At 41.7% G+C, this 24,995-nt stretch overlaps 10 protein-coding genes across 10 annotated transcripts; 5 read left to right on the forward strand and 5 right to left on the reverse strand.

Annotated features, from left to right (window-relative positions):
- Window positions 1–1,708: 1,708 nt before the first annotated feature.
- On the reverse strand, window positions 1,709–2,427 carry RO3G_11324 (uncharacterized protein; the record flags this gene model as incomplete). The annotated part of the gene is made up of 2 exons (XM_067665908.1): window positions 1,709–1,756; window positions 1,912–2,427. The coding sequence occupies 2 exons, from the start codon at window positions 2,425–2,427 to the stop codon at window positions 1,709–1,711; spliced, it is 564 nt and encodes a 187-aa protein (XP_067522009.1).
- A 990-nt stretch (window positions 2,428–3,417) lies between these two features.
- Window positions 3,418–6,075, forward strand: RO3G_11325 (uncharacterized protein; the record flags this gene model as incomplete). Its single annotated transcript, XM_067665909.1, has 6 exons — window positions 3,418–4,128; window positions 4,179–4,233; window positions 4,290–4,791; window positions 4,839–5,474; window positions 5,516–5,648; window positions 5,704–6,075. The coding sequence occupies 6 exons, from the start codon at window positions 3,418–3,420 to the stop codon at window positions 6,073–6,075; spliced, it is 2,409 nt and encodes an 802-aa protein (XP_067522010.1).
- A 520-nt stretch (window positions 6,076–6,595) lies between these two features.
- On the forward strand, window positions 6,596–8,401 carry RO3G_11326 (uncharacterized protein; the record flags this gene model as incomplete). The annotated part of the gene is made up of 3 exons (XM_067665910.1): window positions 6,596–6,833; window positions 6,876–7,257; window positions 7,312–8,401. The coding sequence occupies 3 exons, from the start codon at window positions 6,596–6,598 to the stop codon at window positions 8,399–8,401; spliced, it is 1,710 nt and encodes a 569-aa protein (XP_067522011.1).
- A 513-nt stretch (window positions 8,402–8,914) lies between these two features.
- On the reverse strand, window positions 8,915–11,919 carry RO3G_11327 (calcium-translocating P-type ATPase, PMCA-type; the record flags this gene model as incomplete). The annotated part of the gene is made up of 10 exons (XM_067665911.1): window positions 8,915–8,921; window positions 8,999–9,208; window positions 9,254–9,699; window positions 9,745–9,875; window positions 9,917–10,524; window positions 10,570–10,788; window positions 10,842–10,948; window positions 10,995–11,169; window positions 11,215–11,545; window positions 11,592–11,919. The coding sequence occupies 10 exons, from the start codon at window positions 11,917–11,919 to the stop codon at window positions 8,915–8,917; spliced, it is 2,562 nt and encodes an 853-aa protein (XP_067522012.1).
- A 1,531-nt stretch (window positions 11,920–13,450) lies between these two features.
- Window positions 13,451–13,824, reverse strand: RO3G_11328 (uncharacterized protein; the record flags this gene model as incomplete). Its single annotated transcript, XM_067665912.1, has 3 exons — window positions 13,451–13,542; window positions 13,611–13,638; window positions 13,666–13,824. 3 exons carry the CDS (start codon window positions 13,822–13,824, stop codon window positions 13,451–13,453), a joined length of 279 nt encoding a protein of 92 aa, XP_067522013.1.
- Window positions 13,825–14,992: 1,168 nt separating this feature from the next.
- Window positions 14,993–15,571, forward strand: RO3G_11329 (uncharacterized protein; the record flags this gene model as incomplete). Its single annotated transcript, XM_067665913.1, has 2 exons — window positions 14,993–15,183; window positions 15,232–15,571. The coding sequence occupies 2 exons, from the start codon at window positions 14,993–14,995 to the stop codon at window positions 15,569–15,571; spliced, it is 531 nt and encodes a 176-aa protein (XP_067522014.1).
- A 948-nt stretch (window positions 15,572–16,519) lies between these two features.
- RO3G_11330 (uncharacterized protein) lies at window positions 16,520–18,919 on the forward strand (the record flags this gene model as incomplete). The annotated part of the gene is made up of 5 exons (XM_067665914.1): window positions 16,520–16,609; window positions 16,659–16,690; window positions 16,842–17,467; window positions 17,520–18,419; window positions 18,471–18,919. The coding sequence occupies 5 exons, from the start codon at window positions 16,520–16,522 to the stop codon at window positions 18,917–18,919; spliced, it is 2,097 nt and encodes a 698-aa protein (XP_067522015.1).
- Window positions 18,920–19,391: 472 nt separating this feature from the next.
- On the forward strand, window positions 19,392–21,031 carry RO3G_11331 (uncharacterized protein; the record flags this gene model as incomplete). Its single annotated transcript, XM_067665915.1, has 3 exons — window positions 19,392–19,548; window positions 19,598–19,653; window positions 19,709–21,031. 3 exons carry the CDS (start codon window positions 19,392–19,394, stop codon window positions 21,029–21,031), a joined length of 1,536 nt encoding a protein of 511 aa, XP_067522016.1.
- A 48-nt stretch (window positions 21,032–21,079) lies between these two features.
- On the reverse strand, window positions 21,080–21,661 carry RO3G_11332 (uncharacterized protein; the record flags this gene model as incomplete). The annotated part of the gene is made up of 2 exons (XM_067665916.1): window positions 21,080–21,490; window positions 21,542–21,661. The coding sequence occupies 2 exons, from the start codon at window positions 21,659–21,661 to the stop codon at window positions 21,080–21,082; spliced, it is 531 nt and encodes a 176-aa protein (XP_067522017.1).
- Window positions 21,662–22,539: 878 nt separating this feature from the next.
- RO3G_11333 (uncharacterized protein) lies at window positions 22,540–24,691 on the reverse strand (the record flags this gene model as incomplete). The annotated part of the gene is made up of 9 exons (XM_067665917.1): window positions 22,540–22,592; window positions 22,640–22,731; window positions 22,781–23,623; window positions 23,670–23,766; window positions 23,813–23,906; window positions 23,958–24,177; window positions 24,236–24,318; window positions 24,379–24,458; window positions 24,625–24,691. 9 exons carry the CDS (start codon window positions 24,689–24,691, stop codon window positions 22,540–22,542), a joined length of 1,629 nt encoding a protein of 542 aa, XP_067522018.1.
- Between the last annotated feature and the right edge of the window lie 304 nt (window positions 24,692–24,995).

Raw genomic sequence — 24,995 nt, forward strand, 5'->3', positions numbered from 1 at the left:
TATTTACTACAGTCCTCTCCTACAGTTACTTTCTGCTATAATAACTATTAGATTAGTAAAATAAGGAGTTTTGGTGTTGTCCATTCAACTTACAAATAAATAATTTTTAATAATAAAAAAATATGATGTCTGCTAAAGAATATTCATGCTTAAATGTAACTGGACATGATTTTTATGAATAGGACATAAACCTCTTGAAAATACGCCATTGCTTATAATTAACATTATTTTCTTTTGTACTTCCTCTTTTTACATTTTTTGCTTTTCATGATTACATTATGAGTTGCTATAACTTGAGCCAGGCAGTGTGGTTTTCTAGGTAATGATAGATTTTTCTTGTAATCTTCTAAATTACTATTTCTTAAAGCACAGGTTGATTTAGTTTTCGATCATTGTTAATCCTATTCTTTTTTTTTTTTTTTTGCATATACCATGATGAATAGTGCTTTTTGTCATGGTACATTCATGATTACTCGAACTAATTCTAGAGAAAAGTAGTAACTCTACCCTCATTTTTCAACCTATATTAATTCATCATTACCTTTGTCTATCATCTGAAACTTTCTCCATAATCGATTAATATGCCAAATCACCCACAGTAGGAGATTGTACAGGTACGGCGGTTTTTTTTTCTTTGAAAAAAATATTCGTCTACAGCCTCAAATCATAAATACTCCATTAGCAAGTAACAACCGCCTTTTTATATGAGTGATTGTAAAGCATATAATAACAAAGATCATCGTAAATTTATGAAATAGAGATGGCTATTTATAACTCAATGGTGACATGATATTGGATAAGCACATCTAAAGGTAAAAATGAATTTTACTACCTATTAGTTTCCTTAAATCTGTCAGTGAAAGTACTTGATGATTTTTTAAACGGTTTCAGGAAAATGATTCTATTCGTCTGTCTGTACGCTTGCTTTCCTATTCATTACTTGGATTTAACCCTGTTTTGCTGCTCTGAATTGAGAAATTTACTAATCAGCTTCAACATCGATATGCTACATACGTTAACACTGCGCAAACGGCAATGCTATGTATATAGGAATATCTCATTTACATATTCTAAAACAAATCATCCACTATAAAACGAAACAAAACAGAATCAAGATGAACTAGAGTTGGATAAGCATAAAAATGTAGCATAGTACGTTATTTATTTATTTATAATATTTAGATGCACGAATCTTTGTTTCTCTGAGCTGCCTCCACCATCTGCTGAATTCATCATTTAATACCGATCCCTTGACATAGTTTATGATATGACACGTTATTTGCAAATTCTTGATACGAGAGCCATCTCGGTATTTTTTACTTTCAATACTTAATGGGGTAATATGGTCGATAGAGAATACCCAATACCGCGGCCTGTCTCTTCGATTGCGGAAGAATATTTTTGAGTTTGTAATGGCGCATCTCATGTTTGATTTAGCTACGAGCGTCAGCAATTCGATAGGCTCAGCGGAAGCAATCTCAGAGCCAACTCGGCAACTTCTTGTTCTTAACATTCTCGACCTTATATCAAATGCTTTTACTACTTCTTTAATTGTCAATTCATTTGCAACTTCTTCTTTAGGAGACAATTCTCCGCTTAACAAGTATTCCATTATTTCTATTTCTTCATTCAAACTTACAGGAAATGAAAACAACCTGTTATAAAGTAGATTAATGAATAAACTATAGCCTACTCATGTATTTACCGGCTACACAAATAGCAGTAGGGTCCTCTCTTTCTCTTCCTGATCAAATATCTGTTGTGCATGCAGATATCATCTCGTGTAAGAATGACATTGCATTCGACACAAACATCATCTCGTCGCTTTAAGTAGTACAAAAAGAAAAAAAGTTGATTTAGGTAGTACATGTGCTGTTATTTTTTTTTTTATAAAAAAAATAAAAAACTTACCACTATTAGGCTTTCAAAATACTGCCTCCTTTTCCACCTTAACCAAGGAGCTGAATAGGGCTCATAACAGTCGTCTTTGGATAGAGGCAAGTAATCAACATGGGTATAATCATAGGTATAGGACTCAAAGGTGTCAGAGTCGTCAAAGCAATAATATCGATCATGATGACGTTTCCTAAAAACCACTCTTTCACCAATACTCAACCTATCGATGTAACGTGCATCATCTCTATCCATCGGACGCTTGGTGATCCTATGTCTTGATGAAGCACGTTCAGGGATAGTATGATTGGTGACAAGAGGTTTTGAAGGTTCACTTGAAAGCCTTAGAGTCTTAAGCCTATCATTTATACCCATAAGGATGGGTGGTTTTGTTGTAACAGCAGTGGTTTGCATCGTAGGTGAACTGGGTGCTGTAAAAAAGATGTCATCGTCATCGTCATCATCGGATATAACTATTATTTCATCATCAGAAATAAAGATAATATCCTGTTCAGAAGCATCGCATTGGGTCATAATAAAAAAGAAGAAAAAGTAAATGTGAAAAGGAGAAAAAGGAAAAAAAGGGAAAAATTCCGCATTCTTATCCTCAAAACAAAGTTGCTCCTGATTTGTAATCTTGTTCATGTTTCATGCTAATTTTTTTTTTTTTCTTTTTTTATAATTCTTGTTACCACATTCTTGAACACATGTCATCGCATAAAAAAGTAGGAGTTCAAGTTTATTCAGATTGATGTGTAAACAAGTGTCAATAAGCATTCTCTTTCAAAAAGCAAAGAGATGGCAAACCAAATGACTAGCCTTCTTTGATCTTTTTCTGTATTCTCATTTTTATTCTTTAATAAGCTCTTTTGCATCTTTTTAAACCAAGATCATAAAAAATACTTTTTATGTATTCATACGTATTTGAGAATAAACACTGCTGCAAAAAAGGGATGATTTATTGTATTATTACAACCAACTCTAAAAAAGAAAATACAGTACATGTATTCAATCGCTTTAGATTGCGAATTGGATGCGTCCTTTTGTAAATAGAGTTGACAAGGGAAATAAAGGCACTTGTTCATTTAAGTAGAAATTATAAAGTGGCAGAGTGCTCAACACAAAGCATCGAAAAAAGAAGTTTAAAAAAGTGAAACGGGTGAGCTCAATGAATGTAAGCAAAAAAAGAATGTTTTTATCTTGAATGTTCGTTTGTGAATCAGCCAATGTTGGAATGTTTAATGAGACGACAGGAGAACCTCACAGATGTTGAAAAATAAATGTATTGTAATAAAAAAAGATCAAAACAAACAATAGCATAGCTAAACAAGCGTGGTGCTGAGGCTATTAAAAATAAATAAAAGAATGTCTTAAAAAGAAGGGGGAGAAGAAAGCTGTGCTTCAACACAAAAAGGTCTCACAAGCCACACAGGTCAACGCGAAAAAAAAAAAAAGATAAAATTCAATTTTTCGCGGCGTTACTTTTTTTTTCCTTTATTCAGGTTATCACTTTTTTTATTTAGCATGAGTAGTCAACAACCTTCCGATTTCACACCTGACACACCCAGTAGAGGTGGACGTCGTACTGACCTTCTTTCTTCTCAAATCGACACGCCCATGACCAACAATGTCAGAACGCCTCGTCAGCAGCGTCACCGTCGTTCCGAATTCTCTTCGACCTTTTTACCTGAAGATATGGGTGCCACTTCGCCCTTGGCTTATCCATCCACACCCGTGCGAAACAACACCTTTTTCGACACACCCCGTACACCTTTCCGTACACCTTTCACCACCAACACGACCGGCACCCCTCTTCGTCTCGACAGCCCTGCTCAGTTTGCCACACTTGACCCTGACATGGAAGAGACCGACCCTTCTCTGGGCGCTCGTCTCATCTGGGGTACGACGGTCAACATTCAAGAAGCCATCGGTCGTTTCAGAAACTTTCTCTCCCACTTTACACTCGCTCACCGTAAGGAGCAGACGGGCGAAGCGATGTCGGCCGATGATCATTCACCCTTTTATCCCATGTACCTCGCCCACTTGTTCAACACCAAGAGTACCAATGTCAACTTGAACTGTAAGAATCTGTTGGCCTATCCCGAGACACGCGGCTTGTATGAGCAACTGGTCAAGTATCCTCAAGAAATCATCCCCTTGATGGATCACACGGTGACCGAATTCTATTTGAATCAATACGAACATGAAGATCTGGGTGCATTAAGTCAGTTGAAGGTAAGGGAGTGAATGGATCAAAAGATCGGCCAAAACTAATAGAGTGGTAGGTTCGTCCGTATAATCTGGAAGGTTCAGTGAACATGAGAGATTTAGATCCACAAAGTAAGTAAGACAAGAAAGAGAGAGAGAAGGAGACTAAAGCGAGAGGTGACATGTAGATGTGGATCAATTGATTACCATCAAGGGTCTCCTCATTCGATCTTCACCCATCATTCCCGACATGAAAGAAGCCTTTTTCCGCTGCTTGATCTGTGATAATGAAGTCACTGTCGCTGTCGATCGCGGTCGTATCCTCGAACCCACCCGCTGTCATCGCGAAAGCTGTGGTGCAGACAACTGTATGAGCTTGATTCACAACCGCTGTACGTTTTCTGATAAACAGGTCGCTCGTATTCAAGAGACACCCGATGTTGTTCCGGATGGTCAGACGCCTCAGACGGTCACGATGTGTCTGTACGATGACTTGGTGGATGTGGCTAAACCAGGTGATCGTCTGGAGATCACCGGTATTTTCCGTGGTGTGCCTGTCCGTGTGAATCCAAAGCAGAGAGTCATCCGTGCCTTGTTCAGAACCTATCTGGATGTGGTGCACATCAAGCGTACGGATAAAAAGAGAGTGTCGGTCGATAAAAGCCTGGGTGAAACATCGGCTCATGAAAAGTAAGTGTGGGGACGAAGAAAAAGTAAAGACTGAGTTGTATGATTAGTTATGAAGAAGGAGATGAAATCGAACGCGTGTCGGGTACGGATGAAGAAGAAATCATTGGTCTCAGTCGACGTCCTAATCTCTATGAGATCTTATCCCGCTCGATTGCACCCAGTATCTATGAATTAGACGATGTCAAGAAAGGCATCCTGCTCCAACTCTTTGGTGGCACGCATAAGAAATCCACAAAGAACGGATCTTCTCAATTCAGAGGAGATATCAACGTGTTGCTTGTCGGTGATCCCGGTACAAGTAAATCCCAATTGCTTCAGTACGTACACAAGATTGCTCCTCGAGGTGTCTATACCTCGGGTAAGGGCAGTAGTGCGGTGGGTTTAACGGCCTACATCACACGAGACCCTGACACGCGCCAGTTGGTCTTGGAAAGTGGTGCACTTGTATTAAGTGATGGTGGTGTATGCTGTATTGATGAATTCGACAAAATGTCGGACACGACACGATCTGTATTGCACGAAGTCATGGAACAGCAAACCATTTCGGTCGCCAAGGCCGGTATTATCACCACACTGAACGCAAGAACGTCCATCTGTGCCTCTGCTAACCCTATTGGATCGAGATGGAACAAGAATCTGTCTGTGCCTGCTAATTTGAACTTGCCACCCCCTCTTTTATCCAGGTTTGAAAAATAGAAGGAGATGTAGATTGTGTGATTAACAGGTATGAGGATAGATTTGATTTGTTGTACTTGATCCTGGATCGTGTGGATGAAGATGCTGATCGTAGACTGGCTAAACATTTAGTAACATTATATATGGAAGACAATCCATTCACAGCTGGTGTGGACATTGTGGTAAGAATGACTCTAAAAAAAAAGAAGGCCCTATTCACACGCATTGTTCTTTTAGGGCATTGAGCTATTGACAAAATACATCAATTATGCCAAGGAAAAGATTCAACCCGAGCTGAGCAATGAGGCGGCCAACACACTCGTCGATTGCTATGTAGAGCTTCGAAAGCAAGGACAAGACCGAGGTAGTTCAGACCGAAGGATCACAGCCACCACACGTCAATTGGAATCCATGATCCGAATGTCTGAAGCACACGCCCGTATGCGACTATCAAGTGTGGTTGAAGTCGGAGATGTGTTGGAAGCCTCGCGTCTGTTGCGTGAGGCCATCAAGGAATATGCGACGGATCCAAAGACGGGAAGAATTGATATGGACTTGATGTTGAACGTTTTACCTAAATTAATTGAAGACGATGTACAGAATAACTAAATAACTAAACGATTTTTATAATTTCAGTAAACAAGGGTATCTTTTTATTGTTTGGATAAATGGGTTTGTAATCTTTCGACTCTTTCAATGACTTGTTGCATCAACAGTTGGCTCGAGTTCAGTCTTTTTTTAGAATCCATCAATTTTTCTAAACAGGGTTGAAGTTTGGGTGGTTCGGTGATGTCTGAGAATTGATCTAATCCTGTGTACCTTTTTCAGTTTTACATTTCTTTTTTTTATTTTCTTATCGTCACCTTCCATCAGTTTATCCATCTCTTGACTTAATTCTCTTTGACTTGTTTGAACGTTCGCCATCGCTTGGTCTATTTCCAGCACAACAGGACCAAATAAAGAACGAAGGTCTTGAGGTAAAGATTCACTCATGTTCAGTGGGAAATAAAAAAAGAAAACCAGTGTGGGATAAGTGGAGTTGCAAAAAAAAAAAGTGTGGCTGGGTTATTTTATCAGCATCACAAAGTTTTTTTTTTTTTTCTTTTTCCTTTTTCTTTAATTGATAATAATGACTGATTCAACCAAACCTCATTTTCATCTTCCTTCCATTTTTGATAATCAAAGTGGCTGGGGTCCTGCCTCTGATCTCGTTCCTGCTCAATTCAATGAGATTCCTTATGCACCTTACAGTAAAGGAGACAAATTAGGTCGTGTGGCCGATTGGACCAATCCTGAAGGTCAAAAGCAAGACAACAGAGAACAAACCCGTCAAGGAAGAACGGGTGGATTCAACCGGTTCAACAAAGGTAAGGGATGCCCATGTATGAGTGGATGCTAATAGAAAATAGAACAACCTCAAGCTTACGGCGCTTCATTCGCTTCTGCCTTTGCTTACTTTCACAACGAAGATGAGTCTTCCTTTGCTGTGGTTGACAACCGTTCTGCTGGTACAAAGAAGCAGGCTATGAAGAACACCGTGGCTCCTCGTAACGCCCGTGCTCAGGTCACCAAGCAACCCAGTTTCCGTACGGTCGGTCAACGTGTCACCAACACGGCCGTGGGTGGCAAGTATGCTCAACAAAAGAGACGTTATGGATTCAAGGATTATGATAAGCCTCAACGGGTCAGAAATGCTTCTATCACCATTGGACCTGATTGGAAAGTGTTGGATGAGATTGAATTCAGCCGATTGGGTAAATTGAACTTTGCGGTGCCTCAAGCAACCGATGTGTAAGTGTGCAGGATGGGTAGAAAAGAGAGAGAGACTGACGCGTTGGGTTCTAGTGCTTCTTTTGGTTCTGTGAATGTATACAACAGAGCGTATGACCGAGTCAATACAAAGAACGAAAAGCCTCTGGCTCACATTGATCGTGTGAAATACGACACGATGACTTCTGAAGATCCAGTGATTCAGCAATACATTGAAGAGAACAAGGCAACTGTGTTTGCTACGGATGTCGTGCTGGCTCTCTTGATGTGTGCCACACGTACGGTCTATCCTTGGGATGTGATTGTCAAGAAGACCAGCGATGGCAAGGTCATCTTGGACAAGCGTCCAGGCAGCGCTGCTGATTTTATCACCGTGAACGAAAATTCCTATGACCCTCCTGCCGAATCTGAAAAGGACACGATCAACTCCTGGTCTGCTCTCTGCAATGAAGCGACCTACATCAACCAAAACTTCTCTCGTCAAGTGGTCGATCAAGAATCCATCCCATTTGAAAAGCCCAACCCGTTCGCCAGCGAATCCGAAATGCCCGAGCTCGCTTCTTGTGGTTACCGCTACAGATCCTTCAACATGAGTCCGGTCAGTGAGGATGACGCAGAGGCTGAAAAGATCGAGATGATTGTCCGTACAGAGGTGGATGCTGCTGTCAAGACAGCCAGTGGCACCAATTACGTGACCGTGCGTGCCTTGAACGAATTTGACAATACAGCTCAAGGATCCGGAGGTGCCTTGCCCTGGAAGAAGAGTTTGGATTCTCAACGCGGTGCGGTCGTGGCTACTGAAATGAGAAACAATGCGGCCAAGTTGGCTCGTTGGGCCGTCCAGTCCATCTTGGCCGGTGCCGAACAGCTCAAGTTGGGTTATGTTGCCCGTGCGAATCCAAAGGATAACTCTCGTCATGTGATTCTGGGTACACAAGCCTACAAGCCTCGTGACTTTGCTGCTCAAATGAACTTGTCCTTGACGAACGGTTGGGGTATTGTGAAGGCTGTGGTTGACATGTGCTTGCAATTGCCTGAGGGTACCTATATCATGATGAAGGATCCCAATAGACCCATTCTTCGTGTCTACCTCGTTCCTTCTGAACAAGATTTAGAAGAACAAGAAGACTATGATGAAGAAGAAGAAGAGCAAGAAGAAAAATAAGGAATTCTTTAGAAAAGATGCTTTATTGAATAAAAAAAATAAGAGATATAAATACATGTAGATATACACACAAAATGAGAAAGAGGGGGGGGGGAATGCTGATCCATCTATGAGTCTACGGTAGAGTTTGCATCAAAGTAAGCATCCTCATCCTGTGCTGATTTTTTGTTTTGAATGTCCTTCATGACATGCTTGACTGCGATTTCCCAATAGAGACGAGAATAACTGACTTCATGATTGAACTCGTCATCATTGTTTTCACTCCAAAAGTAAGGCAAATCATTTGGCAGCAAGCGAATGATGGTACCGGCCGGGATGGAGAGAGAGCCGATGCCGATCGTAAAGAGCCACTGGGACAGAGTGAGGGGCACGGTCTTGAAGGCCAAGCCACCGAACTGAACGATGACGAGCTGACTGATGACGACCAAGGCCTGGATGGCCAAGAAGAGGTAATCATGCGAGATACCACGGAGGATGTTGAGACGATCGTCGATGCGACGGCAGTTGAGTTCATTAAAGACTTGTAAAAAGACAAAGACGTTAAAGACCATGGTCCGGAGCACCTTGGTGTCCGAAGGCGAGGCCGAGAGACCAAACAGGGCAGGACCGTGAAACATGAGGACGAGATTGACAGCGATCTGGAACAGGGCCTGACCAAAGATCATGCGGTTCATGCGCCAGTTGATCAAGCTGCTGTCCTTTCTGAGCGGCTTTCGACGGACGAGGTCATCCGTCAAGGGTTCGGTGGCCAAGGCGAGGGCGGCAAAGGTGTCCATGATCATGTTGACCCAGAGGAGCTGGACGGCGCTAAGGATGCTTTCGGACTTTTCAGACACGACCGCGCTAACAAACGAAAGCACGACGGCGGCAATGTTGACGGTGAGTTGAAAGGTGAGGAATTTCCGGACGCCGTCATTGACCGCACGACCCCACTTGAGGGCCTGGAGGATCGAGTTGAAGTTGTCGTCCATCAGGATGATGTCCGAGGCCTCCTTGGCGACTTCGGTGCCGGCGATGCCCATCGCAAATCCCACGTTGGCCAGTTTCAGAGCCGGTCCATCGTTTGTGCCGTCGCCGGTCATGGCCACGACCTCGTTGCGTTCCTGAAGGCGAGAGACGACCAAGGTCTTGTCGATCGGTGAAGACCGTGCGAGGACCTGAAGACGGGGGATGATGTCGTATTGTTCGCGGGCTGTCAGTGCACGGAATTCGGGGCCGGTCATCGCCAGTCCACCGGTGGTCAAGATGCCACACTCTTTGGCGATCGCTTTGGCTGTTTCTAGATTGTCACCGGTGATCTATCGAAACGTCAGGGGCTGGTATCTCACTTTTGATCTGCTTACCATGCGAATAAAGACACCCGCACGACGAAAGGCTTGAACGGATTCAATGACACCCGGACGGAGTTGATCTTGAATGCCGACGATACCCAGCAAGACGAGATGATGAAGCGGTGCATTGTCCGGATCGAATTCTACCAACGTCAGTTCAGGTCATCCTCTTTCTCTCACTTACCATCAAACGTCGCCTTGTTCACATCACGGTAAGCCAAGGCCAGGGTTCTCAACGATCGTTCAGCATAGCTCTGAACCAGCTTCTCTTGCTCGACACGCACATGCCGTTCCATGGGCCGAACCCGACCTCGGATATCGATATAATGCGTGCATGCCTTGATGATGGTTTCTGCTGCTCCCTTGGTATAAAGACGGTAATCCGAACGTGTGGACGAATACACATTGCTGTCGTTGACCTCGATGATCGTCGTCATGCTCTTGACGGTCGAACTGAACGGATAGATCGTGGCCGAACGAGAAGCGGCCCGCTGATCTTGATAAGAGTAACCCAGCTTTCGGACGAGTTCGATCATGGCACACTCTGTGGTGGATCCAATCAACTTCACCTGGCCCTCGGGATCCTTGCCCTCAAACGCCGTCGAATTCACCGAGATCGCTTCGACAAAGAGATCGAGTGCGGTCGGGTTCACCGCATACCGCCAGCGCTGGATCTCTTGGGATCGTGCACATTCCTTTTCGGCCACAGAGGCACTGACGACCGTCATCTTGTTTTCTGTCAAGGTGCCCGTCTTGTCCGAACAGACCGCGGTCGCGTTTCCCATCGTTTCACTATCCGAATTAGGTCAGTGCTTGATCAAGGGTGGTGATGCTTACCATGCCGACAGATGTCTCACCAGGTTCTTGTCCTTCAACATCTCGGTTGTCGCAAAGGCCAAGGCCATCGTGACCGCCATCGGTAAACCTTCGGGCACGGCGACCACGATGACGGTGATGGCCTGGATGATGATACTGACCAAGGTACTCAGCAGTTCACTGGTCGATATCCAGTGATGATGCATGTAGCTCAAAACAAACACCTTGACCAGCAGGACACTACATAAAGATGGGGTGAGTGCATCCTCTAGATATAATCCGATCTGACTCACATAAACATCAAACCGGCAGCGATAAATCCGAATTTCGCAATTTGATCGGCAAGGACATTCAACTTGAGTTGTAAAGGGGTCGTTTCTTCTTCAGAATGACGCATCAACTAGAATAGGTTTAGTGACAGAGGAAGGGAATGTGTGGTTTGTTACCATCATGGCTCTTCCATAAAAGGAATTTTCACCGACTGCGATCACCAGCACCTTGGCAACACCCTGGAGTACCTTGGATCCACTGATGATCATGCAGTCACCCTTGCCTTCTTCATTTTTCTTGACCGGATTGGATTCACCCGTCGCAGCGGATTCATCACAACGTAAATTATGACTAGAAAAGAAAGATCAGTGACTGAGCTGGATCGATCCGATTTACCCTTCGATATAGACACAATCCACATTTAAAAGATCGCCAGGTTCGATAAACATGACGTCCCCCACGACGACCTCTTGAATATGAATCTGCTGGGCCAATCCACCTCGGAGGACCTTGACCGGTCTGTCTTCCTTTTTGGCATTCAACTTTCTAAATTGTTTTTCCTTTTCGTAATCATTGATCGCATTCGTGATCACCACCACGGCCACGGCACCCAAGATGGCCACACCATCCACCCAACCCACCTTGGGTTCATCTGGCGGATGACTGTCCGAGTGATCTTCCCAGATACCGACAGCGAGTGAAACAAAGGAAGCGATGGTCAACATGACTAGAAGAAGGAGTTAATATCGACCGGATCAAGGACCTATACTTACTCAACGTTTGGTCTTTGTAGGCAGCCCAGACCAAGGAAAAGAAACTGGTCGAGGCCGCCTCGGGTATCTCATTTCTTCCAAACAGGGCTCGACGTTCTTCAAAGGCGAGGTGAGGTGTGGAGAGGATACCATAGGTTGGATGAAAGGATTCATCGGGAGATAAACCCAGGGTGGGATCGACTTGAAGGGCTTGACATAAACCAAATGTGCCACCAAAGGAAGATAACAAGTGGGGTTGTTCGATCAGTGAATTGAGTTGATCTTGGGTGATGTCAAATTTTTGTTTGGTTGAATGTAAAAGAGGTGCTTTGACATCTTCTGTATACATTTTAAAATAATTTAGAAAAAGAAAGAAAGAACAATGTACCTTTTTTTATAAATTTTTAAATAGGTTTCATCTTGTACACACCCTATTTGAATCACGGCTGATAGAAAGGAAATATTAAAAAAAAAAAAAAAAAAATAGAAAAAGATGTGTAGATCAATTATAAATATTTGATAAACAACAGAAACTTCTCTTTTTTCCTTTTTTTTCCCAAAAAGTAAAAAAATACTTTTTGTGTGCACGTACCCAAATTGTGTGTGTCATCTCATCTTATGTAAAAAGTGAAACGTCTGAATTGGATTCAGCCATGTGATTGCAAACAAAAGATCCGACATCTTCTTCATCTTTTCAGTTTATATTAAAATCATCCAAGCCATGGAATCAAATCAGTGAATCTCTTTTAAAGAGAGATCATCTTTTATCCCTTCTTTTAGCATGTTCACAAGTCGAATGAATCGTTTTTTGTCGACGTGGCTTCTTTATGCTTGTACCTGAAACTTTCTTTTCAAACATGTAGCAAATGATGCAATGCATCTCACTGACCAACGGTTCATTGGAATCCATGGGCTTTTTTTTTTTTTAAAAAAATTAAAACAACAATCAATAAAAGAATAGACAGGTTGTGTCATGCGAGAGTCGCGATTTCCTTTTTAGAAAAAATCTGAAAAGTTTCAAAATCGTGTAGAAAAGAGGACCAAAAAGAAAGTGAATAAAAAATGGGATTGTGTTGAATGAGGAGAAGGATTGCATTCTTTTTTTTTTTTTGACATGTTCCCCCCTCATTCATTCATGCCAGAGTGCTTATTCAAAGGATTGTACATGCAGTGTCTGAGGCAGCAGCCTTACTGCAAGACAAGACACAGACCCCTTACATTCAGTTTTGCTCAATTGAAAGGAATACGTCAACCGACCGCTTGATTCATCCATCCAAACACACATGCAACTCATTGACTTCTTTCTCCCCCTCTTTCCTTTGGCTTACTTCCAGTCCACCTTTGGGATCCTCTCTTTGGAACACGACATGAAAAGATTTGCCTCTGAGATGCGTCATCTTTGCCCAAACACGAGATGGATGACTTCATTTTCAGGGCTGCTTTTATCTTATTTGGTAAATAAAACATGCCAATCAGAGACAAATCAACCCTAGCCTCTTGTTTTGAAATTCGGTTGGATAGTCTTTTGTTCGTGACAGGACACATTCTTTTATCCAAACAAACATTCAACCCCCAACTCGACAACATCGCATTTGAAAACATCATGTCTGCTTTAGTCAAGAACAACTGATAACCAATTGCATTTCAATTCTTTTTTTTTGTAGAGTGACTTATTGTGGATTTTTCATTGGCTAAATTTGTAAAAGCTCTGATTGGCTGGATAACGGGTTTCGAGGATTAAAAGTCAGCACACCCGAACGAGGAAAGGGCAAGAACAGTCTATTCAGACAATTCAATTTCTTGTGGTATGACCACACACTCAATTGCCTCAAACAGTCTTTCTTCTTTTTGGAGATAGCACCAAGTGGATCAAAAAAAAACTATTCAGCACCATGGCCGTCATTATCTTCAAACTCAACTTGATCATGTTGTATCATCCACTTTTTTTCTGTGAACCAAGGACCTCTTGGGGCTTGTCATCTTCTTTAGCAGACATCTACGCCTTTTGAACAAAGAGCTCACAAATCACTGAACACGTACCTGCTGTGGAAGTGAGCCCTTTCTTTGGCTGTGTATTTTCTATTCAAAAGAGTACATCATAACAGCGCATAGTATCACTCGGGATGACATTCAACCAAGGGCCCCTTGCTGTCTGTTGTTGATCACCTTCTTGGTCTTTTTGTCTTGCCTCAGCAGAAAGCTGCTGAGTGCCCCTGTCAGGGTCAAGAGTAGGACAAGAACGGTTCAGCAACATGATGATTGTCCATAGGCTTGCAAGACGCGCCGTGACTCTAGGAAACAATAGGGTCTCTGGTGAGCCTTGGGTACTCAAATTGAAGCTTTATAAGAAATAGAAAAGGGATAGATCATTTAGCTAAAAAAAAAAAAAGTGGTGGAATGCATACAAATTGTTCCCAAATGGGCTTATTACATCTCTACCGAGGATGGTCAGATGAGTGGAGCCGCTGTTTTATTTTTATGTTTATTAACCTGTTTTCATGATCTCATGCAATCCTTGCTTGCTTTCGGTCCTCTTTCTGTTTCAGATAAAAGATGTCAATAGTATAAATCATTCAAAACAGGTACGCGCAAGATGAAAAAGGCTTATTTTCATGGCTTCATGGATTGAAACTGTAAGTCGAGGAAACACTCGTTCTGTTCACTCAATCTATGCTATTTCTTTCATAGCCTGCTCTTTATGGCTGTATAATCTGTTTTAATTTGCTTCTGTTTGTACTTTTATGGCTTTTTCATAAATAGTTTTACTGCTATTAAAACAAACTCTACTCATTCTTATATTTAAACAAGATTTTATAAAATTACGTACGACTTTATTGGGTTTATGTAACTAAAATGAAGCTTCAATGTAACCAAGGCCCTCCTACAATGTACTACAAAATCTTTAAGGATTGTGTTGTATTTATCTTGTAACACATCTGTAATCCTTCTGTTCTCTGTGTTTTGCTACTTCTTTATTAGTTTAGCTATCCAATAAAGTATAGCTTTAACGCCAAATGGATTGTTTTCTAAGCCAGTGAAGTGTGTCAAATGATGAAGTTTTCTGCAAAAACAAGAATGTAAAAAAGCACATGAACAAGCATGATTTCCTTCAATAGCAAATAAAGTTGCAGTGATTAAAAAAGAACCAGCTTACCATATCAACTAAAACGCGAATATTACTGTCTCTATTTTACATGAAATCAAGGTAAAATCAGAGATTTCAAGTTTCTTTTGCATGTAAAACTCTTGTCCAACCTCGAATTCAACTATACGAGGCAACACTTGCTCGAGATAGGCCGTGTCAAAATGTGACAAAATTCGACTCAACTTCAAGCGAATTTTACCCGACTTTTTTATTCTCAAATCATCTGCAGTTCATTTTTATTCGCAGTGAACAAAAAAAATTATTTTCTTTTCAGAGAATGACACTAGGATCCACTAGAGATCACAGTGATGACGAAGATCGACAAGTACATAAGCGTCCAAGATATTCGAGTGAAGACGAAGAAAATGAGGTTGAAGTGATTGTAGAAGAAGAAGGATCGACGACGGATACGACACCTAGCATAATTGAATACAACGAAACAAGTTTACCTGTTGATGACCAAGACGGGTAAATCGCCACAGACGAACGAAATCAATACTTACCTCCTCTATACAGATTCGTTGAAGGATCGATTGTCAAGATCACCTTGACCAACTTTGTCACGTATGATTATTGTGAAGTATTTCCTGGTCCGCAAATGAACATGATCATCGGTCCTAACGGCACAGGAAAATCAACCATCGTCTGCGCCATCGCTTTAGGTTTAGGTGGATCTCCCAACCTGTTGGGAAGAGCCAAGAACATTCAAGAGTTTGTCAAGACGGGAGAAGACGAAGCGACGATTGCTATCGAGCTCAAAAAAGTCAATGATAGAAATGTTGTCATTCAACGTTCTTTTAAAAAATCGAGCAATTCGACTACTTGGAAAGTCAATGGTACAAAAGCAAGTTTATGAAATAGGAAAACCCTTTTTTTTATTCACCCCTGTTTTACAGGCAAAAGCACAACCTACAAGGACGTGATGAGTTTGATTCACAGTTTTAGTATTCAAGTCGATAACCTCTGGTAAATTAAATACCACTGTGCCCACACACACACACACACTCACTCTGCTCTTTTTTTCACAGTCAATTCTTACCTCAAGACAGAGTGGCTGAATTTGCAGAGGTACTGCGTTTGATGTTTGTATAAGATGATCTAAACCTTTTTATCGATCTAGTTGACGCCCTCACAACTCTTGGAAAAGACACAATCCGCCGCAGGAGAGATGAGACTATATGAGATGCAAAAGAAACTGACGGACTGGAGAGAGATCCAAAAGAACTTGCAGAGGGTAAGAATGAGCTGCAAAGAGTCTAGACTAAAGCAATGCAATAGTCCCATACGTCTGATCTAGATCATATCAATACGTTGAAAGCAAGAAATAAAGATTTAGAACGAGACGTGTTTCGTATGCAACTCAAGCAAAAGATTGTGGATGAAATCAAACTGTTAAAGGCCCAAGAACCACTCGTTCGCTATGCAGCAGCCAGGAAGCAACTGGAGCTGCTCAGCGATCTGGTCCATCAGCAAAAACAGACTGTACAAAAATTCCAGACAGACCATGCACCGCTTCAAGACATTCTAAAGTAAGTCTCGGAAGGGATGTAGAAGAGGAAGTTGATGATTGTATAGGGGGTATGAAAACGATCTGAGAAAGATTCTGGTGGAAAAAAACAAAGAGACCGAGGCACAGAAAAGGAAGATACAGGCCCTCAAGGAGAATTTGGTTCAAGTTCAAACGATTGTAAGCAAATCATCTAATCGCAGCCTGTCTGTTAACATCTTTTAGAGAGGAAAAATTCATGGCTGTAAATCCGATGTGGGTATCATCGAAAAGAAAATTCCTGAAAAACAGCAAAAGATGAAGATTCTGCAGCGCAAGATTCAAGAGTATGAAGAAAACCTGTCGAATCCACCCGATGCGGACACGTCCGCCATTGAGGCCTCGATTGTAAGCTGAAGGTCATACGATGCTGGCTGTATTAACCTCGATCGTGTAGACTCGTGTGAATGAAAAGATGAATGAGCAAAGGTTTGCTAACAACGAAATCACAGAGAAAGCAAGGAGTTTTGCAAGAAATAAAAGAGAACAGCAAATGGAAGGAGAAGCAAAGAAAAAAAAGTAAGGGACAGGCGAGAATGAGGCAAGGGGATCGAATGCGATTTTAATGCGAATGGCATAGGCTGGAGGACATGAAGAACATCTTGAACATTCGTCTACAGCAACTGCAACGCTTCCATCCAGATACCGTAAAAGCGTTCGAATGGCTAAGACAGAACCGTGATAAATTCAGTGGTAGGGTCTATAATCCTATTTTGTTAGAGATCAACTTGAAAGACTCTCGGTATGCTTCTCACATCGAGCAAGTCTTGGGTGGTCATCGGAGTAACACGTTTCGAACCTTTCTGTTTGAAAAACAGGAAGACTATCTCGAATTCACACGGATCGCGATCGATCAACACGGCTGGAAGTTGACGGCTGCCTGGCCAGACAGACTACGGGAGGACGTGACGAGGACACCGACGAGCACAGAAGAACTTCGCCAAAAATTCAAATTTGAACACTACATGGTCGATCTCATTCAGGCGCCTGAATTCGTCTTGAAATACCTTTGTCTGGAAACCAAGATCAACTTGATACCCGTCTCTCTTCAGCCTATTAATGAAGAACCTGTGGTGAACAGCGGCGTCTTTCAAAAGTTTACCTCTGCCCAAAGTTTCTATAACGTCAAGCCCAATCGATACAGCAAGGGAAGTTATCAAACAGAGGTGAACTTGTTGAGACCGGCTCAATTACTCAATGATTCAAGTGAGTGACGAGAGCATGCTGTTTTATCGCTTGCTCATGCTTTATTTTGTAGTTGATAATGAAGTCAAGAAGGCATTGATAGATGGCATTCGAATGCATCAAGCCAACATTCAACAGTGTGAGCAGGACATGAAAGAGCTAACAAAGGAAGCAGACGGCATCAAACAGACCCTTCGAGAGCTAGAAGCCGAAAAATCCGACTTGCAATCCCAAAAACGAGATATTCAAATCGCCGTTCAACAGTATGAGAGAAACAAGCGTCGGCTGGAGCAGACGACCACTGAACTCGAACAGCTCCAGGCGGAACCAGAGGAAGATCGAGCGAGGATAAAGGAAATCAGAGAAGAGATCGAACGACTGCTGGACGACGAAGCTGAAAAGCTGAATCTGTTCACGGATCATTCGCATGACGTGGTCGAGAATTACAAGCGCACCAGTCGGCTGCAGCTCGAGTCCGTCGAGACCACGCTGCGTTATGAGGCCGTGAAGGCCTATATCCACAGCCAGGCAGGTGCTCTGGAGGAAGCACAAAAGGTCTTGGCGGGCTATAAACTAGAGCATGACAATCTAGCGACCCGCGTCAAGAGTTATATGAAGCAGGCGAGGGATGCAGGTCGAGAGCTGACGGCTGAACTGAAAGAATCTTTCAAGGACATTGTCAATCGCTTTAGGGAAGGTGACGCGTTGGCGTTTGAGAGTGTGGAGGAGCTCGAATTGAAAATTGCCGAAAAGGAAGGTGAGGCGGCGGCCATTGATTTTGCCAACCCGAATGCTATGAAACATTATGAGGCTCGTGTACAAGAGATTGATCGTCTGAAGGCCAAGATTGAAGATGACAAGGAAAAGATGAGTGAGATTGAGAACAAAATTGCCGAATTGAGGTCTCAGTGGGAGCCTCGTATTGATGGTTTGATTGGGCGTATTAACGAAAAATTCTCAGAGGCTTTCAGACGTAAGGACATGCATCATTCCCAAAGGGATAGACACTGACAGGCTTGTGTAGGTATTGGGTGTGCTGGTGAAATAGCGATTGATAAACAAGAGGATTTTGATAAATGGGGTGTACAGATTCGAGTGAAGTTTAGGGATACAGAAAAACTTCAGATCCTAACCGGCCAAAGACAGTCGGGTGGAGAACGGTCGGTGTCGACGATTCTTTACTTGATGTCACTCCAAAATTTGGCCAAGTCACCTTTTCGAGTGGTGGACGAGATCAATCAAGGGATGGATCCTAAAAATGAACGAATGATTCATGAACAGATTGTTCAAGGTGCCAGTCGATCGGGCACTTCACAATACTTTTTAATCACACCCAAGCTACTCCCAGATCTTTACTATAATGAGAAAATCCGTGTGTTATGTATCTATAACGGAGAATGGGTGCCAACTAAAATGGATCCTTTAACTAAATATTTAAAGCACGCTCGTCAATACCCAGAGTGTGCAGTCTAATGTTGTAAATATATTTCTAAATGGTTTGGTGGGTAATACACGTATTACAATAAAAAGGAAAATAAAAAAAAATTTTCTTTCTAAGGATTCTATAAACTTTATGTTAACAATTCAATTATGAATCATTCATCTCTAGATGGTCTCTTCTTTTCTTTTTTTTTTCTTTATTATCTTTATTCAATTTTTTCATTGTGTACTGATTGAAGAGATCTAAATGGTTAAAAGAAAGATTAGATTGGTTTACCAAAAAAAAAAAAATTGGATTGAAGGTACACAAAAGTGACACATACAGTTGCGTCCTTTTTTTTTTTTAAAAAAAAAATATATATATATAAAAGCAGTGTTCTTTTTTCATCTTTTCCCGCATCTTATTGGTTTTGTCTTGATCCTAAAAATCAGATAATTTTGTGTTTCCAATCTTTAGAAAAGATCTGATAATCTCTTTCTCTTTCCTTCTCTTTTAATCATCACAATGGAAAAACAAGATGTCAAATCAGAGACGGTTGCTAGCGAGCTCTCAATAAAAGAAGATGAAAAGCACCAAGTACATGGAGGAGGTGATACGGCACTGGCGAATGCGCCTTGGAAATTTAAAATCATTGCCTTGGTCACCGCTCTCTTGTTTCCTTGTAAGAAAACAGTGACCCATGTCACTCATAAGCTAACATGAATTCATAGTGGGTTCCCACTTTTCTGCTAGTGCATTGTCTGCCATGAAACGACCCATTATTCAGGTAGGTCCCAAAAAAAAAAGAGAGGATAGGACAGTAGACTGAAAGGATAGACTAGAACCTTGGTATTTCCAATACAAAATATGGTGTGATCTCTGCCTCTGTCTCGATCATCAACACCATCTTTCCTATTGCGGGTGGTATCTTTATCGACATGTTTGGTTCCGTCTGGGGTACGCTTGTCATCAACTTTATGATCATCCTCGGTTCCCTATTAACCGCGCTTGCTGCCAAATATGAATCCTATGCGCTGATGGTCGTTGCCCGTGTCGTGTTTGGTATTGGCAGTGGTCTGATTGTGACGATGCAAGAATCGCTGCTGTCCAAATGGTTTCGTACCAGACACCTGTCGCTGGCCATCGGTCTGCAACTCTCGATCAGTCGTCTGTCGACGTTCTTGGGCACCCTGGTCGCCAACCCGGTCGCGACAGCCACGGGGGATTGGGTCTGGGCATTCTGGCTTTCCTTTATCCTCTGCTGCTTTTCGATCCTGATGAACTTGATCTATGCCCTCGTCGTGCGTCACTTGCGAGGCCAGGCCAGCCTGACCAAGGCGGAGCGAGAGGTGATGAAGCAGAAAAAGACATTCAAGTGGCGCTCGATCTTCAAGTTCCCTACCATCTTTTGGCACATTATCCTGATTGAATTCATCTATGCTGCCGTCTGGTCTTCCTTTCAGACCATCTCGACCGATCTGGTCATCATGCACTTTGGTACCGACAAGGTCTTGGCAGGTTACAAGGCCAGTGCGTCTCAAGTGGTGCCTATCGTGGCCACACCCATCTTGGGTCTCTTGATGGATTATTATGGCTGTCGTGTCGTCATCTTGCTCACCTCGGCTGTCTTTTTGATCTTGAGTTCCGGTCTCTTGGGTTGGTCCTGGGTGGACGCAACGGTTGGCATGGTATTCTACAGTATTTCACTTGCCTTTGGACCCATTGCGATGATTACCTCCATCGGCATGATCCTCCCCTCAGAATACATCGGTACTGGTTTGGGTATCTACAAGAGTTCCAATAATGTGGGTACGGCCATCCTCGATGTCGCCATCGGTGTCGTTCAAGACCAGACGGCCGGACAATCCTATGGTCGTGTGATGCTCGTGTTTATCATCTTGGCCGCGATCGGTTTTGTGCTGATCGTGTTACTTTGGGCACATCAATTCTTGCGTTACAAAAACTTGCTTGAAGTTCGCAAGTCGAAGCGTACTGTACGTATGCAAGAAATTAACGATCGAGAGCTGTCTTATACCTCACAAGGATTGGATCCTTATACAGATACACCTGTCAAATGGACAAGTTATCCTATCGTTGGCTTTTTTGTTTCTGCCCTTATTGTTGCTTGGGTCTTGTTCTTTGTTTATTCTATTCATGAATCTTAATCTGTTTATTAATAATAAAAAATTGTTATATTAAAAGTGTATGAATGCTTATTGAAAAGTAGGTAAATTCCAAGTGGATGTTGAAGGTAAAGAAATGTCTAATAATAATCTAGGTGGGCGATGTGTCATCATTCTTTGGACAAGTGGTAAAGGATGAATGATTCTGCAAATCGTATAATATCTTTCAACGTCAATAAAAAATTTTGATTCTTGTCGATTGATGATACTCAATATACGATCTGCTTCATCTAAATCATAAGTGACTCCCAAACAAAGTTCTTTGAGATGGGTTAGTTTGGTCAATAGCTGTTGTATGGAATCAGAGGTCAACAGGTCAAGTCCACTGACATTGAGCGTTTCAAGTTGAAGGTCACTGTTGAATAAGAAGGCATGATCAGTGAGTAATCTGCAGCCGGACACATCCACATGTTTCAAAGAAGGACAGTGTGATAAAAAGAGCTAGACTTGTATTAGTTTTAACCTACTTTCTATTTATTTATTTATTTATACCTGCATGGCTTGATTTGTCACACCCGTTTGATACGCCAAGAGCAAGGTCTCTAATGACGTACACTCTGTCGCTAGCCGAAAGAATCCATCACTGCTATTCACTTGATTGCATTCACTCATATCAAAATGAATGAGCGTCTTGCTCGATTCAGCCACGTATCTGAGATGATGTGATGTAAGTTGACTGATGTCACGCATACGAAGATGAGTCAATCGTTGGGCCTGTCGAAAATAACGAGTCAGGGCGGTACTCGACAGGTTGGCGCAGTGTTCCAATCCGAGATCACACAGCTCTCTGCATCCTCCGATGGCTTCCAGAATGGCATCATTGATATCCGTCAGACGAATACAGTGTAAGGTCCCTGCATGTCTCTGGATTATGTCAACCATCAGCCGAGGATCGATCTTGCCGCAACCATAGAGAACAAGAGACTGCAGCTGGTTCCGTTGGATTGTCATCAGCGGCCGAAGGACATCACTGGATAGACAATAACACTGTGACAAGTTGAGTGATCGCAGTGAACGACTGCAGGCGGCAATCATTGGATGAATGATGTGATCTTGCGTGGCTGCATTTGAAAATTCAAGTTCTCTTAGGTTTGGAAACAAGAACGACTTGAAAAAGAGTCGTTCCAGGTTGATTTCTTCTCTTGTCGCTGACCATTTGAATTTCCAGACGAGTTTATTATAAGCCGTGTTATTATCCAAAGTGTTCTTTATCTTTCGAAGTGTCCGAAGTGAAGTCGGATTTAACGTTCGCCAGAGCCTTTCACATGAAAAGCGATAAAGTATTCGACAAGTCAAAGCAAGGCTGAAGAGATCTTTTGTATCCACTAGACTGCACAAGATACTGGCAATTTCTGCTATTAATAGTGGATGGTGTTGCATATTACAAGTAAGGAAAAAAAAAAAAAATAAAAAAAGAAAAAGAAAATTTAATTCCCACACAAAAATAGGAAATCTTTTTATTTACACACAACAAACACACGCAATTTTTATTATTGAATGATTTTATCTCTGTATTCTTCAATGTTTTCATGCGTCAAAATAACTAGACATTCATCAGTACACATCTCCTTTCATTCTCTCTTTGCTTACCTAAATCTCTTTTCGTCAAGGGTTTCTTTGTTAATGGACAAATATTCTTTTTGCCTTCCCAGTTTGTCAAACAACGTACCCAACTATCATAACTAAACCTAAAGTGAGTTTTCCTTCATCCTTTTATTGTATTTGATTTACCCCATAACATGGCCATATCGAGAGATAGCAGGCTTCACTACTTCTTCCAGTGTAATAGGGTCCAAGAAACCAGGTAAAGGATTATCCAAATTCACATCTTCTTTTTCTTCTTCATCCAATTGTTCTTCTTGTGCCTCTTCCTGAATTGGTTCTTGATGACGCGTTCTTCTTGTTGTACGCATGCTCATGGTGAATGTACCAGAATCATCATTATAATCTTCAAAATCATCTTCTTCATCATCATCGTCACTATTCCAACCTCTCGTCCTTCTCTTCTTCTTCTTCTTTTTGTCTGCAACCACAGGTGCTGCTCTCACCCTTTTTCTTGTTGGCGTCGCTGTCGCGGTACTACTGCTGCTGCTATAACTACTGCTGCTCACTGTAGTACCTCCATGTTTATTGTGAGTACGAAAGGTCTTTTCGACATTGCCATCCGCCGTCTTTTTATCAAACAGATAATGTGCCTTGCCCTTTTCATCCAAGACATAATTTGGGTCCTGGATTTCGTTCGTCTCTACCAGCAGACGATAGAAATTGGAACACTGATAGCCCACACGACCGGGGATGGTCATCGAAAAGATACCCCACTGTCCATTGGCACCCACTTCGTTTAGACGCTGGAAAAATAACTTGCGTTCCTCGGCGTTCCACTGACCCTTGCGCTGCTCTTCTCCGGGCGCATTGAATCGGTAATAATAACTGTTGGGATTTTCGTTGATCATCGAATAGGCACGGATACGGGCCTGTGACCAGCCTTCGAATGCCTTGTCTAATTTATCTTGGTTGTCTTGGGCTTGACGGATGGCTTCATCTAGACTCAGACGACCACACATACGGTATTGTCTATCAAAAGATGAGTGGATGAGAAACATGTCCTGGCTTTCTTTACTTTTTAGCAGAATCGTTCGTTGTCTTTTTCAATGTCTCTGAACGTTTCTTTAATAATTGTTTATAAGCAGTCAATTGCTCTTCACTCATCGCATTGTCTAAAGACTGTGAGTCATCCGTGTGTGCATTCATCCTTCATCTTACGTGATACTTCAACTTCAGGAGCATGCTTGGTAGCAATCGTTCGACGAATATCCAAAAGATAGGTAGGTTGTGTGAGTCGGACGATGACTTCTTCCTAAAGAACTCAATCAGTCACCAACTTCTTTTCTTTTTTTTATCCACCTACTTCGTCATGACTGCAATCCACCAACATTTCAGATATTTCTTCATCGGATAAATAATCATAGACACCTTTGATCTTTATTGACTTTCGCTTGTATTCTCGCTTTTCAAACTCTTGAAATTGACGTTGCTGGAGCGCCACGCGTTTTTGAATAATGTCCATTTCAGACTCAGTGACTTCTTCACCAAACATGTTTTCTTTGCGCACCGTTTCGATTTTTTCACTAGATAACAACAGGTTGAGTGGATAAGACAGATGGATAAAGAAGATAATCTATTTACTTTTCAGCAAGATCTATTTTAAAATTCGATTCTTCTTCATTGGTATCTTCTTTGACTTGAAGTGTCAACTGTCGAAGTTGGGTCTGATGAGAGAAATGAGTTCATGAGGAGAATGGGGAAAATGGTGTTTTTGGAAAACTTACAAGTAAAGGACTCATTTGAATCGAGTCAGGAATTGAAACTTGTTTCCAAGGTGTTTTTTGTTTTTGAACTTGATGTCCATCTAATCATCAACGTGAAATGAAGAAAAAAAAAAAATGTTAATTAGGTACATTAAAATTTTTTTTTTTTACTCATTCACTTCTTTGAATGATTTTTTTTTTTTTGCTTCAAAGAGTTTTTTTTTCTTTCCTCTATTGAAACGCGAAGAGCATAAATATGATATTTACCTTCTTTAAAGAATTTAGATACTAGTCTTTCTACTTCAGGCGTTGCCTGTTTCTTTGAACGGACCATAGTTGTATGTAAAAAAAAATAAAGGTACACTCACAATTTTTTATTTTCGCGTTCCATTTGGTGTTTTTTGGGGTGTTTATAGGATTATTCAACGTTTTCAGAAAATTTGATTTATTAAATCAAACCATGGATAACAATAAAAAAAAAAAAGCTGAAACGAGTATTGAATTCAGACTTTAGGGTCAAGAAAGAAGAATTCGCTATTTATAAACATGAGATGCTCTGGTTCGAATAGAGATGATAAAAAAACGACAGTTCATAAAGTAGATAAAGAAAAGATTAAAGGGTATCTGTTCTGGAAAAT

Source organism: Rhizopus delemar, genomic scaffold, assembly GCF_000149305.1.
Source record: "Rhizopus delemar RA 99-880 supercont3.9 genomic scaffold, whole genome shotgun sequence".
NCBI classification, from domain to species: Eukaryota; Fungi; Mucoromycota; class Mucoromycetes; order Mucorales; family Rhizopodaceae; genus Rhizopus; species Rhizopus delemar.